This window comes from Pezoporus wallicus, unplaced genomic scaffold, assembly GCF_028554395.1.
Source record: "Pezoporus wallicus isolate ANWC-B61680 ecotype Strahan unplaced genomic scaffold, APGP_CSIRO_Pwel_v1 contig_8215, whole genome shotgun sequence".
In the NCBI taxonomy this organism is placed as follows: Eukaryota; Metazoa; Chordata; class Aves; order Psittaciformes; family Psittacidae; genus Pezoporus; species Pezoporus wallicus.
The window spans coordinates 103447-117808 of NW_026635779.1; the positions used below are offsets into that span (position 1 = coordinate 103447).

The 14362-nt window shown below is 39.2% G+C and overlaps 1 protein-coding gene across 12 annotated transcripts in view; it reads left to right on the forward strand.

Moving 5' to 3' along the window:
* Positions 1-14362, forward strand: part of ELAVL2 (ELAV like RNA binding protein 2) — a 119903-nt gene that overhangs the window by 103187 nt on the left and 2354 nt on the right. For all 12 annotated transcript variants that reach the window (XM_057398249.1, XM_057398239.1, XM_057398244.1 and 9 more), the window contains 2 exons: positions 9081-9234; positions 11733-11958. In XM_057398249.1, coding sequence (XP_057254232.1) covers positions 9081-9234; positions 11733-11958 — 380 coding nt within the window. The remainder of the gene's footprint in view (positions 1-9080; positions 9235-11732; positions 11959-14362) is intronic.

The following is a 14362-nucleotide window of genomic DNA, read 5'->3' on the forward strand; positions in this document are numbered from 1 at the left end:
TAAATAAATGCTCGGACCAATGTAGATATATTCCAACCACTCCAGCCAATGAGCCGGCTTCAGTTGGAGCTCAGCTCAGATACCCCTATACAAACGCCCATCGCATGGGGAACAAACAAGAGAATTAAAGATGTGTGCATGTCTATGGGGGTATGATATAATAGGCATCACAGAAACATGGTGGGATGGCTCCTATGGCTGGAGTGTTGGAATGGAAGGTTACAGGCTTTTTGGAAAAGACAGGCCCAGCAGACAGGGAGGGAGAGTTGCCCTTTATGTTAGGGATAGGCTGGAGAGCATGGAACTCTCTCTGGGGACAGGTGAGCAGTCCACAGAGAGTTTGTGGGTAAGGGTTAAAGGGAAAACAGCTATGGGAAACATTAGTGTGGGGATCTGTTACAGACGGTCTGATCAAGGAGAACCTGTGGATGAAGCACTATAGACAGATGGGAAAAGCTTCACGCTCACAGGCGCTTGTTCTCATGGGTGACTTCAACCACCCTGACATCTTTTGGAAGGATGGTACGGCCTGGCACAAGCAATCCAGGAGGTTCCTCGATTGTGTGGAAGACAACTTCCTTCTGCAAGTAATAGAGGAGCCAACCAGGAGAGGTGCCATGCTTGACATTGTGCTCACCAACAGGGAAGGGCTGGTTGGAAATGTGGTGCTCCAGGGCAAGCTTGGATGCACTTCTTGTTGGTTTTTTTTTTGTTTTTTCCCCCACTGGAACAATCTTAGAACTGGGTACTGTTCTACAAGGCAAACAGTGTTCTAAGCTGAAAGTTTACACTAGAAGTTATTGAATGTAAACATATTGAAATACTGATTTTAACACTGAAAGATTTCAGATTTAAAGACTTGTAAGGGTATCTCAAGTAAAAATGTTTAGAATTTAATATCACTTATTCCTGTAATTCTTGCAGGTAGTACAAACACTGTTTGCCTTCTATACTACCAATAGAGTAGGAGATAAAAAAGACGGCAGTATGGTGCTAAGGTGTCTCTATAGATAGTAGCATACCATAAGAAACTGAAACATTCAGTTGTAGGGACTGGGTCTCAATTCTTTTTGGAAAATCCTTTAGTTTAACCTGCTAGCTTTCACAGTTTTGACTTGAAAATTGTAAATCAAATCATTTTGATGCTAGAAAAATTAAATATTAAAGCAGTGGAAATATGTGGATTTAGTGGGGTAATGTTTTCATTTCTAGAAACAAGTGACTTTCTTACTAACTGTAATACAAAGCTTCAGTGAAACTTTTTTTAAATTGATGTCTCCAGGGTAACTGTGTTCAGTGTTGTACAGTGTATGTGATCATTAGCTATTTAAAACTGTAGGCTTTGTGGCTACTCCTTGACTTGTGCTGTGTTCAATGGTTTTAACATTGCATAACATTAACGCTTATTCAGTATTCACCTGTTGAAGTATCTGTGGAGGTAATGTTTTAGCACAGCTAATAATTCAGTGCATATGTATATTGTTTGAAGAAACTGAATCTAGAACTGTGGCCAGGTAATTAGTAAATGAGCCAACTGACAGGATACAGGTAAGGAGATGAATCTGGAGAATCTTTAAAGCTGTATCACAAGTGAAATAACTGGACTTCAGCATCAATAATGAGTAGAAATGGTATATCCAATACTTCTGGCAAGCTTCTTCTGCATGGGAATTAATTCCCTTATATGAGTAACAATTTGTGGAGCACTTTTTTTTCTCTAGTTGTGCTTACTTGGAATAATCACAGATAACTAGTAATGTTCTGCCAAAGTAAATAGAACTTCAGTCACACTGGGTTTCTGAAGTTCTGTGTTTCCTCCAGATTTCTTGCCTGGCCAAAACTTCTGGTCCTTAGCAAGATAGATAGTGTTTGGATATTGGTAACAGTGCTGATTTCACTTTGTATGTTATACCTGTGACTAATGTACTCAGATCCTGGTATGCAACCATTAGAATACAGCAGTCATCACTGTTACACTTTCCACATAAAGTAATCTGTGATTGGCTTATGTTACTAGATGTGAAAAATACCTTGTCCATTTCAAGAATTCAACAGCAGTGACACCAAAACTGAACTAGTAGTGGGAATATTTACTGGCTAGAATTTACTGCTTTAACTTACTTGCTTTTTTTAAATTGCATTCAGTATAGGCCTTAACTGCTATGTCCAACTCTGTTCCAAATGACATTTACCAGCTATGGCATGGGCAATAGATATCAGCGGATTAGCTGTCCCTGTGAATAAAAAGTCATATAGTTGTCAGAGGAAAATTGAGAGGAATTTTGCAGATACTGCTTTATATCTTAACATATTCCAGTTTTGTAGTGTAAGGTAAACTTGCAGGAAGTTAGCAAACACTTCTTGTGGATTTTGCCCCTTCTGAATGGCCCAGAGTGAGTTTATATCCTTGATATGTGACAGCATGTGCCCAGCAGTGTTAACTCCCCTTTGGAACACATTATCTATCTTTAACTCCTCTTGGAAGGAATAGAGGGAAAATTACTTTATACCTGGTTTTATACAAAATCCTGGTGTTGTTACCTTCACTTGATTCAAGTTACTTCCAGACTCTGGCTAGAAGTCTGTTTTAAAGAATTTCCTTGAGATGTGTGGTTGCAGTATCACAGAATGGCTGAGGTTGCAGGCACGTGTGGGTCCAGCTGGATTTTGAACATCTCCAGAGTTAGCTACAGAATCTGAATAACTTCTAATGCTTGACCACCCTTTACCATGAAAAGGTGTTTTCTTCTGAATGAAATCTGTACAGAATTCCAAATGAACTTTTCAGTGCTCCAGTTTGTGCACTTTGCCTCTTACTGTTATACTACAGAGAAGAGTCTATCTCTCTCTGTCTTGCTGTGTTTGTCAGATTTTTCTGGCTAAGATCCTGTTGAGCTGCCTTTTCTGCACACTGGGCAGCTCCTGGTCTGTCAGCCTTTTCTTGCCGCAGAGATGCTCCAGTCCCTTAATCATTTCTGTTGCCCTTTAGTGGACTCTATCTGGGTGTAAATATCCATGTTATACTGGGGGATCATAGAGCTTGGAGACAGCCTCCCAGAAGTGTCTGCCCAGTGCTGAGTAAAGGTGAAGGATAACTACCTTTGACCTGCTGGTAGTGCTTCTACTAATGCAGCTTGGGTGGCTGTCGGCTGTCTTGGTCACAAGGGTACATTCTGTTGGTTTATGATCAGTTTGGTGTCTATCAGCACTCAAGGTTGTCTGCCAAGCTGCATTTCAGCTAGGCAGCTCCCAGCATGTACTGGTACTTGGGATTATTTCTCCCCTCAGAAAGAACTCTGCTTTTCCTGATGTTTAATTTTTTTGAGTTTCCTGTTTGCCCATTTCTCCAGTCTATTGAGGTTTCTCTTGATGGCAGTACAACCTTCTGGTCTATTGGCTGCTCCAAGTTGTATCATCTGTGAAGTTTCTGAGGGTACACTCTGCCCCATTATCCAGGTGATGTTAAACAATATTGGATCCAGTATTAACAGAGGCCAATATCTAGCCTCCAACTGGACTTCATTCCTCTCATCACAACCCACTGAACCTGCCAATTCAGTCTATGTCACTGGCCCACTTAACTAGTATGTGCTTCATACTTGTTTAGTGAGTGCTTAAGTACATGTAGGTGTACTTAATGTGTGCTTTGTGAGGAATATTATTGTAAAGAGTGTCAAGTCTTACTGAAGTTGAGATGAACATCATGATTATCCACTTGTCTACCAAGGCAGTCATGTCATTATAGAAGGCCGTTAAGTTGGACAGACATGACTTCACCTTTATAAATCTGTGCTGACTACTTCCAGTTACCCTTTGTCAGTTATGTGAGTGGAGATTTTCATGATCAGTTCCTCAATCACCTTCTCTCAGATGGAGTTGAGATTGACTGGCCTGCAGTTTCCCAGAGAACAGGAGAATTTCTTGCCAGTCCTGAGGATGGGAGATACTTGCTTTTTCCTACTCCTCAGAAACCTCCCCAGTTCCTCATGATCCTTCAAAGACAACCAAGAGTTGCCTTCCCTTGCAGTGACATTCATCAGCTCCCTCAGTACTTGTGGATGCCAAATTTCAGGCTGCATGGACTTTGTGCAGTTTAACTGTTCCTCAGTGTGATCCTGCTCTACTGTGAGTAAGTATTCCTTGTTCCAGAATTTCTGTTGTCTCATAGGCCTGGGATTCCTGAAGGTCACTTATACTGGTAAAGACTGAGACAAGGAGACAGTATATGAAGTATTCTGTATTCTTCTGATGTTCCCCTGGTCAGCAGTGGGTTCATGTTTTCCCCATTTTCCTTTTGCTGCCAATACTTTGTATAGATCTTGGTTTTGCTGCCCTTCATATCTCTCACCAAATTCAAATCCAGGTGGGCTTTAGCTTTCGTGACCTCATCCATGCATGATTTGACACCGTTTATGTATTCCTGCTTTCATATGGAGTACAAACTTTTATGTTGGAGTTTAATCCCTTGTTCACCCAAGCAGTCCCCCACCAATACCTTTGCTTGATTTCCTGCTTCCTAGGATGATCTTTGGCTTGGAGGTGATTGTTCAGTCACTGGGTATGGTGAGCAGGGGTATCAGCATGGTTTTCAGACCTATAAATCTGCTCTGGCAGCTTGCTTTAAGAACTGTGGTATCCACATCTGTGCTACTGGGCTGTCGTAATCACCAGGGAGGTCCATCAGTGTGATACATGGATAAGAAAAGAGAATTGTAGTTTCATTCTCAGCACTACAGAACATGAACTGCAGATCAGGCACATCTTTCGAGTTCATCATTTGCTTCTACCCTACCTTAGCATCACTGTCCAGGAGGGAAAGAAATTTTAGGTATTCAGCAGTGACCTCACAGGTCACTTATTTGACTTAAAGATTTTTCTTCGCTTCTTATGAGTGCATCTTTCTTGAATTGTAAAAAATGCAACTCTCATTTCTACTTACATTGTACTTCCTCAGTTATATTCTATCTAATGCATCAAATCGGAATGACTTTGACAGTAGTAGGAGGCTGGACGGAAAGTCCAGTTACTGCATTAAATTGCTTAGAAAATGGAGCTATTTAATCTCGACATCTGTAGAGCTACTTCTAGAGCAAAGTCTAGGTAGTTTGGAGACTGGGGAAACAGTAGTGCCATAAACTATAGCTTAAGGGCTTTGGCAGGCCTTTGATGTCTTCTATTCACACAGACTTTTATCCTATTTGAAAGGAATTTGTGAGGCTTATGTTCAGCAACCTCTATTCTAAGTGCTCGCAAGCATGCATGCTTAGAAAATAGCTTAGTAACAGGTATTTGAGTTCAAAGCTAATATAAAATCCACAGTACCTCCTTAATCAAACCATGGGGGTTTTGAGTTTCTTAGTAGTGAAATGTTATTTGACTGGCAGTCAATAGCTTTCTTATTGAATAAAAATACAATTCACTGTTTTTCTTTCTTCCTTGGCTGATGGTCACTCCCAGGAATTTTCTCTCCAGAGGACCTGGCCAAATACAAAGAAACTTGTGTTTGACAGCTTAAATAAGACTAGATGGAACAGTTTTCAGTGAATCTCCAGAGAGAATTAGAAGTTGACAGATAAAACTGAGATGTGCCAGTGATGTGTGCAGCTATACAGCTTCCTTCCTGTGGCTTATCTATAAGTAGTGCTTGTCCTCCCCTGCTTTCCTTAGTGTCCAACTTTACATTAATAACTGAACACAATGAACTGTTACAAAATGGAGTTTGTCGCTGTGCGCTCCTACTTATGTTGGGCTAAATGTGGGGGCCTGAAAGGGTTTATTTGAAAAATTTAACTTGGCTGTTCAGAACTGCTTGGGTTTTGGTAATTGAGGATTTTATTGTTTCTAGTCCTGACTCCTAGGCAGTCTGTCTCCATTTTCTGGTCCTTGGTCTCCTTAAGATCATCTTGCCAAATGGGGCATGGAGCTTTTATTTCTTAACGGTGCCCATAAACCAAGTGGGCAAGTTGCTCAAGGTGTTTTATTCCTTGTTGTATTTGTCTACTTCTTGGGTAGATGTCAGTGTCCTGCTTCTTGGCAAGCTTTCCGCTGTTTTCCTGTCACTGGTGCAGGTTGCCTGTTATTCTTTGGTGCATAGAGAGTTTATCATAGGTGTATAATTTTATCTGTAAAAGAGTAGGAAAGTGACTCAAGATACAGAAACTGTTCTTCTAAACATGCATGTATGTAATGTAAGGGTTGAACATACAGAATTTGAAAAAACATGCATCTTGCAAGGATATGGCTTTTGGCTGCACAGACATATACTGGAAGCAGATTTACCACTTTTTAAGGAAAACAAAACAAAAAAAACCAAATCCTTGTTTTTACAAAAGTTTGGTGTTAAACCCTTAAACACAGAACTTGTAAAATCAGCCACTTGACCCACCTGTGTCAATCTGCTGTACAGCTGGTAGCTGAAACTTGATTCCTCTTCTCTTTCTGACTTGCAAGACTGCTTTCCCCTGAGCTTTGTTTCTGTAGTTTTTCTACTGCTGCTCATTGTCCTTGACTTTGCAAAAACTCATATAAGGAAATAGAATGGTTAGTTTAAAAAAAGTGGCAAAGTAAAATAACAGTAGGGTCTCTCCTGCTTTCCTCTGAAAGAGCTAATGTTGCTGATGAGATGTGGTTTTGCGCATCGAATCTACTCTAGCAAGTTCTAAGAAATTTTTAAAAGCCTTTTCTGAAGGATCTGCTAAATTTCTCATCTACCTTGTGAAAGGCTCTTGGAAATCAAGTATTCTGTTGTGCATGAACATGACTGCTGTTCTTGTAACATGTATTATCTGGTCTCTCGTTTCCACTAGTTTACAAGATTCCATCATTGTTGTAATTAAAAGTGGTGCTGCAAAGTATATGGACGTATTACTTCCAGTGTTGCAAAATTGCCATAATAACTTTTTGCTACCGCTATTCAGATAGTTAAAGAGGCTTCTTGTGGCAGGTTACAAGCACGTAAGTCCTAAACACTCCTGCTGTGTGACTCTGACTCTAAGAGTTCATACTGTCTTCTAGGAATAATCTTCCGTAGACTTTCTTAAATGGCAAGAATCAAAGCAAAATGGAATGTCTAACCTAAAAATTCCCAACTAGTCTACAAAACAAGCTACTGCTTTCTGTTCACACTGTATCTTGAAAAAACTGTGAGATATGTCAAAGACATTTTTAAAAGTGGGAGGAGAATTACTTTCTTGGAAAATGCCCATTGTTATGTCTGACTGGATTTATAGAAGAGGTCCCTGTGACATGGGAAGCTGAGGCAGGATTTACACATAGCAGATTCCTGGTGGAGTGTTTTGGTTGGTTCATTTTTTACGCTTTGATCATACACACTGGATCAGTTTTTGCTAAAGGGTCTGTGGTTTTCTACATGGCATCATCATGGTGATAGTTTTCATGAGCAGTTCTGTGGACAGTTCCATAGTGCACATTTCTAATAACACAAAGTGAGGGGGCATGTAGAAGAGGCCTAAGTAATTTTTAGTTCAGGGGGCTCAACTCCAGTGGAAAATAATTCTTCAGTGTGGCTTTACTGCAGTTGAAACAAACTGAATGTAAACTGGGAAATTCTGTTATTCCTGTTGTAAGGCTGGACATTGGCAGCTCTTCTATTGCAATTAAATTGGCACATCTCCAAAAAAAATTAATTTGGAGAAAAGGTTGAGCTTATCTCCAGCTGCCTGTGTGTGGGATCAGTAGACAAACACTTTGAACACAGGTTTTTAGCTCTTGTGTGGCTCTTGCATTAGAAGAGCATGGTGCTGTGGCTTGCAGAGGTCTGTGTTGGATAGTGCATTATCTTGTACAGCTACGAGTTTTGTAGGTCAGGCCTGTTCAGCCAGCTTTGGAAGATCCCTTGCACAAAGCTTTTTGGTAAAAGTTTGAACAGTCACAGAAGCGTTCAGGGTACTGCTTGTTTAATCTCCAGGGTGCTCTATCTCAATTGCCTCTTACTGTAGTTCCGTAGGAGTCTAAGAGTTTGCTGATGTGCATGGAAATGATACAGGCAGAGGATTTGAAAATAAATGCAAAAGTATTAGGTGAAAGATGTATTTACAGAGCTGAGTTCAGCTTCCCAGAGCTGGCTGACCCTGCATTGCAGGGAGGGAAGGAAAGGAGAAAAATCTGACTGCTTTTTGAGGCTCCTTTTTATCTTAATATTTTCTACAGTGAAAATCCCAAATAAAGTGTTTTGTCTTGTCCTGTTCCACATGCATGGATATTGTGGTCTGGTCTTCCCTGTAGTAAGGATAAAACACATAGACTCTGTAAGAGACAGTGAAATCTTCAAGATACTGTTTTTGTAGCATGTGTCTAAGGGCTGAAGAATATAATTGATAATCTTAAAATATTTCTGACTGGCTCTTTGAGGCAGCAAGTAAAAGCCTCTGTCAGAATGACTTGAGAAGCTCACTGTCACTTGGCACTTAGTTGTAAGAAGTGTTATTTCTGGTGCAGAAATTGGTAACCTGCTGCTGAGATGAAATGCAGGTTTCATTCCCACTTTTGCCATTCATTTTTAGACTTATAAAAGTGATGTAGCAGAGTGTCTGGACTTAGTGAATGATAGCCTATCATATGATAGCAAGCTCAATGCATGTACAGAGGGCACAGCACTTGGGAAACACAAACCTTTAAGAGCTTTGGGCTGTCTATGGTTTTGACCTAGAATCTGAAATCTTTATTCCTTGCATTTTTTAAAAACGTTTAATGATAATTAAAAAGAAAACAGTCTTTGATCTTCCTTGAACTTGTCTTTGTAATCTTACAGTAAGCTAACCGAGAACATTTTTTCCCCATAAAAGCTTGCTGTGTGTGTACCTAGCTTTCCCCTTTATTTGAAAGTACTCCTTAAATTACATATGAGTTCGTGTAGTTAACTGCTTCTGCACAGTCTGTGTTGTGTTCTTTCAGTTTTTTTGCAGAAGCCAGCTCCAAAAAGACCCTACTTAACTGGCTTTGCAAGGTAACTTTCCTGGCTGCCCTTAAAAACATTCCAGACTCTTAGAACAACTTACTTAGTTCTATTTCAACTGTTTAAAAAGTGTTTGATGTCTAGGTTTTTTGCTTTTTTTCCTAAGGTTTCCTATGCGCGACCAAGCTCAGCTTCTATCAGAGATGCAAATTTGTATGTTAGTGGACTTCCAAAAACCATGACCCAGAAGGAACTGGAACAACTCTTTTGCCATTATGGACGCATTATTACTTCTCGTATTCTGGTTGATCAAGTCTCAGGTAGGTAGGCAGTTTTGCACTTCCTCTCATTTTTGGACTGGAAGTTTTAAAAATATTTCACCTTTCAGTACAACCATGTTGTTTTGTATGAAAGGTGTATGCAAGCCAGAAAATGCAATTTTCTGATGGAGTTGTTCATAAATATGCATGGACAAAAATAGATTGTGGATTGTACTGGACCAGCTTGAGTCACTTCCATCCTGATGGTACAGGTTTGAAGCCTGTTTCATGGCTTGTGATAAACTTACAGCTGCTATAATCTTCCTTTCCAAGCTGCTGTGTGAAAATAGTCCCTATGCACCTTATGAAATGCTATTAAACACATTTTTATAAAAATTAAATTTCATGTGTAAATGCAAAGCTAGTTTTCTGAGGCTAGGATACAAAAGACTGGTCTAGTAATTTCTGTTTTCAGGGTAGCCTCATTAACTTCAGGCACACAGAAGAACATGAACTTTTGAGTTCCTCAGGAAGGTTAAGTTCTGTCTTTGAGGAACTGAGCTATAGCAGATTAGTTGCATTGTTACAGGATGTGTCTTAACCAGTGACTGGGTGTCAATGGCACTGGTTACTTTTCAGACTTGGAAAGTAGTGCATGTAATTTTGCTGGATTAAGTGGCAGACGTTGAGGAGCCTTATTTGCTGCCTCACCTGCTTCCAGCAGGCCTGTTCCAAAATTAAGCAATCAAATGAAATGCCAAGTACATGACAGACATCCTGAATGTGCAAAGCAAAGTACAGAGGAGCTGGGCTCTCAAAATTCTTACCTAAAAAAAAAAAAGACAACCACACCCCCCAGAAAAACAAACCAAAACCAGATCAGGGCTGTGGGACGCAAGAGTTAATGTACTCACATAATAATAAGCTAGCAAGCTAGCTTGATTTTTTTTTTTAATAGCTGTACCTGGTCAAAGTTGCATGTATCGTGGGTGACAAAGCTTTCAGCTGTAGGACGTCATAAAGTTTTCAAATGGTCTTACTTTGAAAGGGTTGCACATACCATTGTTCGACATATGGCTGACCTGTAGAGGGCCTCATGTATAGTCCATTACGTTAACAGAAATCTCAATACTGACACATAATATTTAAAGTGTTTTAATAGTGTGAGTTGGTAAAAGTGTAGAGAGGCAAGAAAAGGAAAGCTAATGGCCAAATAGTAACTTCTAGATGCAGTAGATTTGCAGGTCAGATTTCCAGTCTTTGTGCAATAAGAAACTTTTTTAGAGTATGTCGCTATATATTCATGGATAGAAATAGGTGGAACTTTACAAGGGGGTGAGCTAAGTAAATATAATTGAACTTTTAAATATGTAATATAATTCTTAAGTACTCATAAATCCAAGTATGTGCACAGTAGTTCTCTGGCATACAATGTTACTCAGGTTGAATCTTTCTTTCCTCCTCCTTCCTAGTTATTTGGAAAAGCTAGGCTCAAAACGCTATGAATAATAAGCTTGTGATACCAACTGCCATGAGAAATGCAAAATTGAAGCTGTGATATTTGCCTCTAAAGCTTTCTTATGCCTGCTTATTGTCATTTTGCTGGTTTAAATTGTCATTATTTATGAACAGAATACATTTCTTGTCATTAATGTCTTTCTCAAGTGAGGACAAGTGTCTAACTTGTCTGCTTATTCATGAACCAAAAGAAGGGGCCTCTAAATGGATTTAGGAATATTACAAAACGGCATGCAACTAATTAGTGTTAGCTGTAATAGCTTTAATATTAATTGGTTTAAGTACTGAAACTTCAGTGTGTTAATGTATTTAAGCCACAGTGTAAACTTTTGAGTTGTGATATTCTAAGACCCTCCATAAACACTTATACCCTTGTATGTCATCCTTGACTTTTTCTGTACCAAGGAAAAATAAATGGCCCAATGAAATTTTCCTTTAAAAATAACACCTACAAAAGTATGGTGGTATGCTGAAATTGAATCTTTTACTTAGAAGTAACCACAGGCTGTTAGAGCCACAGTAACACTATTCCTGCAATTTACAACCTGCACTCTGTCTTCATCCTCACTGCATATTTGCTCCAAAGGGAATTTCAAGGAGTGCTGCAGGAGAGCATAAGCCATTTCTTGCTAGTATGGAGCAAATGACTAAGCTATTTACAGAATTTCTGTGGATTTAGATATTACAGAGTAGTATGAACTGAACAGAGATTACAGTGTAGCTGGTTCTACATTCATCTCCATCCCTCTTCCAATTGCTTTGCTTCAGAATTACCTTTTGGCTCACTGTGTTTAAGTTGTCTCCACTGTAATTTCCCTCATCTTTCCACCATTATATCTTATGTTAGTTAAATTTAAAGGAAAACAAAACCAAAAACCAGTGGAAAAGCCTTACTTTGGGCAAAAGCTCATGTCTGGTAAGCTCAGAATTATTATGTATTCACAGAAATTGGTCATTAGTATATCAATTGGTTATAAGTGTTAGTTTTTAATTCCAGAGTCTCTGAATTAATTACTACATGCTTCCTTCCCCCTATGCAGGAGCATCAAGGGGTGTAGGGTTTATCCGGTTTGACAAGCGAATTGAAGCAGAAGAAGCTATCAAGGGCTTGAATGGCCAGAAACCTCCAGGTGCCACAGAGCCCATCACTGTAAAGTTTGCTAACAATCCAAGCCAAAAAACCAATCAGGCTATCCTTTCCCAGCTGTACCATTCTCCAAACAGAAGGTATCCGGCACCTCTGGCTCAGCAGGCTCAACGTTTTAGGTAAGTCAAAAGCATGCTTATGTGCAGCTGTGATGGAAGCAAGTGTTTTCCACCTTCCTTACCTTCTGCTCTTGTCTGATTTCTATGTGTGTGAAGTAGACACATGAAAATGTTGAACTTCAGCTGTGCTTCCTACAGCTAAGCAAAAATTTCATTGTATTGATAGCATTCCAGTATCTGATAAAACTACTTAAACAGATTATGTCTTTTTCTTCTATGCAGTCACTAAATAAAGCCCCTTTTGAAGGTTATTTTTAATTTCTTAGATTATTATGGATTAATGGGCAAGTTGATTCAATTAATGTTGACCTAAAGGCAATTCAGCTTCCTTCTTGGCCATATGGCATGCCACAGCCAGCCTCCTCTTCCCCACTTGCTGTCTTTCCTCCCTCTTCTGGCTTTCAGTTTTTTTCTGTAGTTGTCCAAATCCTGCATGCCACACTGTCTTCTTTTATTACAGAATTTTGTATGAAGATTATGCAAATATTTTCTGCATTTCTGTCTTCGCAAATATATGTTCCCATCACACTGAAGCTATAATCATACAGTTCCCTGTGATATTTAGTGAATTGGAAAGGACAGATGGTGAGAACAAAGTGAAACAAATACTGTATTATCTACATTCATGAGTACCTCAGATTTTTCTCAGTTATTTTGATCATTTCTTCCCACCTTCTGCCCTGGGCTACGTGACTGGATTGTGTTAAACAGTAGTACACTCAAGCATTTTCTATTTTATTTTTCAAGAGATAAAGTCTCTTGACTTTAAAATAGTGTGCTTCAAAGAGAATATACCAAACTTGTAAAGCTCTTCATTGGCTACCCTTACTTTTAGACATAGCATTCAGAGTTTATTGATTGCACTTCTGGCAGGACTTCTGAATTTTAGTTTTCTTCAGCTTTTCAGCCTTATGTGCTGTATCTCACAGGTGTGAAAGCACTAGAGTAGCTCTTCTGCCTTGAAGGGAGAACCAATTTCATTATTGATAGATTGAGATAAGAACAGTTTAACTAAAGTACAATATAATATGTGAGGTGGCCCTGCCCATGGCAGGGGGATTGGAACTGAATGATCTCAAGGTCCTTTCCAACCCTAACTATTCTGTGATTCTATAATATTACTACTAATAATAAGGGAAATAGCAAGGGGAGAGAATATAAAACTAAAAGGGAAAAGGGGAAAAAAAACAAATCTACCAGTAAATACAGGTGATGCACAATACAATTGCTCATCACCTGCTGACCAATACCCAACCCAAGCTACCCCCAGTTTCTATACTGAGCATGAAGTGCTGTAGTATGGAATGCCCCTTTGGCTAGTTTGGGTCAGGTGTCCTGTCTCTGCTTTCTCCCAGCTTCTGGTGCCCCTCCTCACTGGCAGAGCACAAGACTAAAAAGTCTGATCAGGGTAAACATCACTGAGCAACAACTAAAACAGCCATGGGTTTTCAACATTATTCTCAGACTAAAGTCAAAACATAGCACTGCATTAGCTACTAGGAAGAAAAATAACTCCCCCAGCTAAATCAGGGCCATTTAAATTTCATGGGAAAATTGTTTTTTTGGGTGTGTCTTTGTTGCTGTTGTTTAGATGTGGTTTTATTTTTTTGTATGGTTGGTTGTTTTGTTGTTGTGTGTTTTTTGAGAAATTAACGTAAAGTGATGCCTAAAACAACCATAATAGGTACTGTGATTTGCTCCACTTAAAAGTATAAAGGTTCAAAAAGCACTGAGTAGGTATCAGGTCTGTAGTGAGCGAGATTAAAATCTTTCTCGCTTTATAGATTTGAAGGAAGAGTAAGGTTGAAGTATGACCGGTCAAAAGGTAAATTGGGGTTGCAGACAAAATTAGATATTTTTCTTAATATAATTTCTGGGGAGGGCATTTGAGCATCTGTTTCCACTCTAAAAGAGGCAGCCTTGCCAAATTTTAAGTTTTTATAGCTATAAAGGCAAATTCTCTCTTGTTTATTTAGTTGTTTGCTTTACTGGTTTTGCAGCATTCCAGTTCTGTGGCTGTGTAGATCAGATTGCACTGATACTTCAGATCCTTTAGGTCTCACTTGCAAGAGATCTTAGCTGTTGACTTTTCAGATGTGATTGCCTGATGTACTTGCCCTGTGTTTGTAATGGTCGACAGAGACCTGAAAACAGAATTAGCATAAGCTTTAGTAATAAAGAACGATAAGGTCACTAGAGTGCTGCCTTTCTTCTTGCTAAGAAAAATTGTGATATGGACTTCAAAAAGTAGCTATATATAACTGTTTCTCAGTTTCTATAGGATGCGTCTTTAAAAATTTTTAGCATCTTTAAAAATTGTCCAGTGGCTGCCCCTGATAATTTTTCCAGAATATTTTTAAGTTGTCCAGATAACTGATGAAAACTGTTACGGTTTGATAGCATT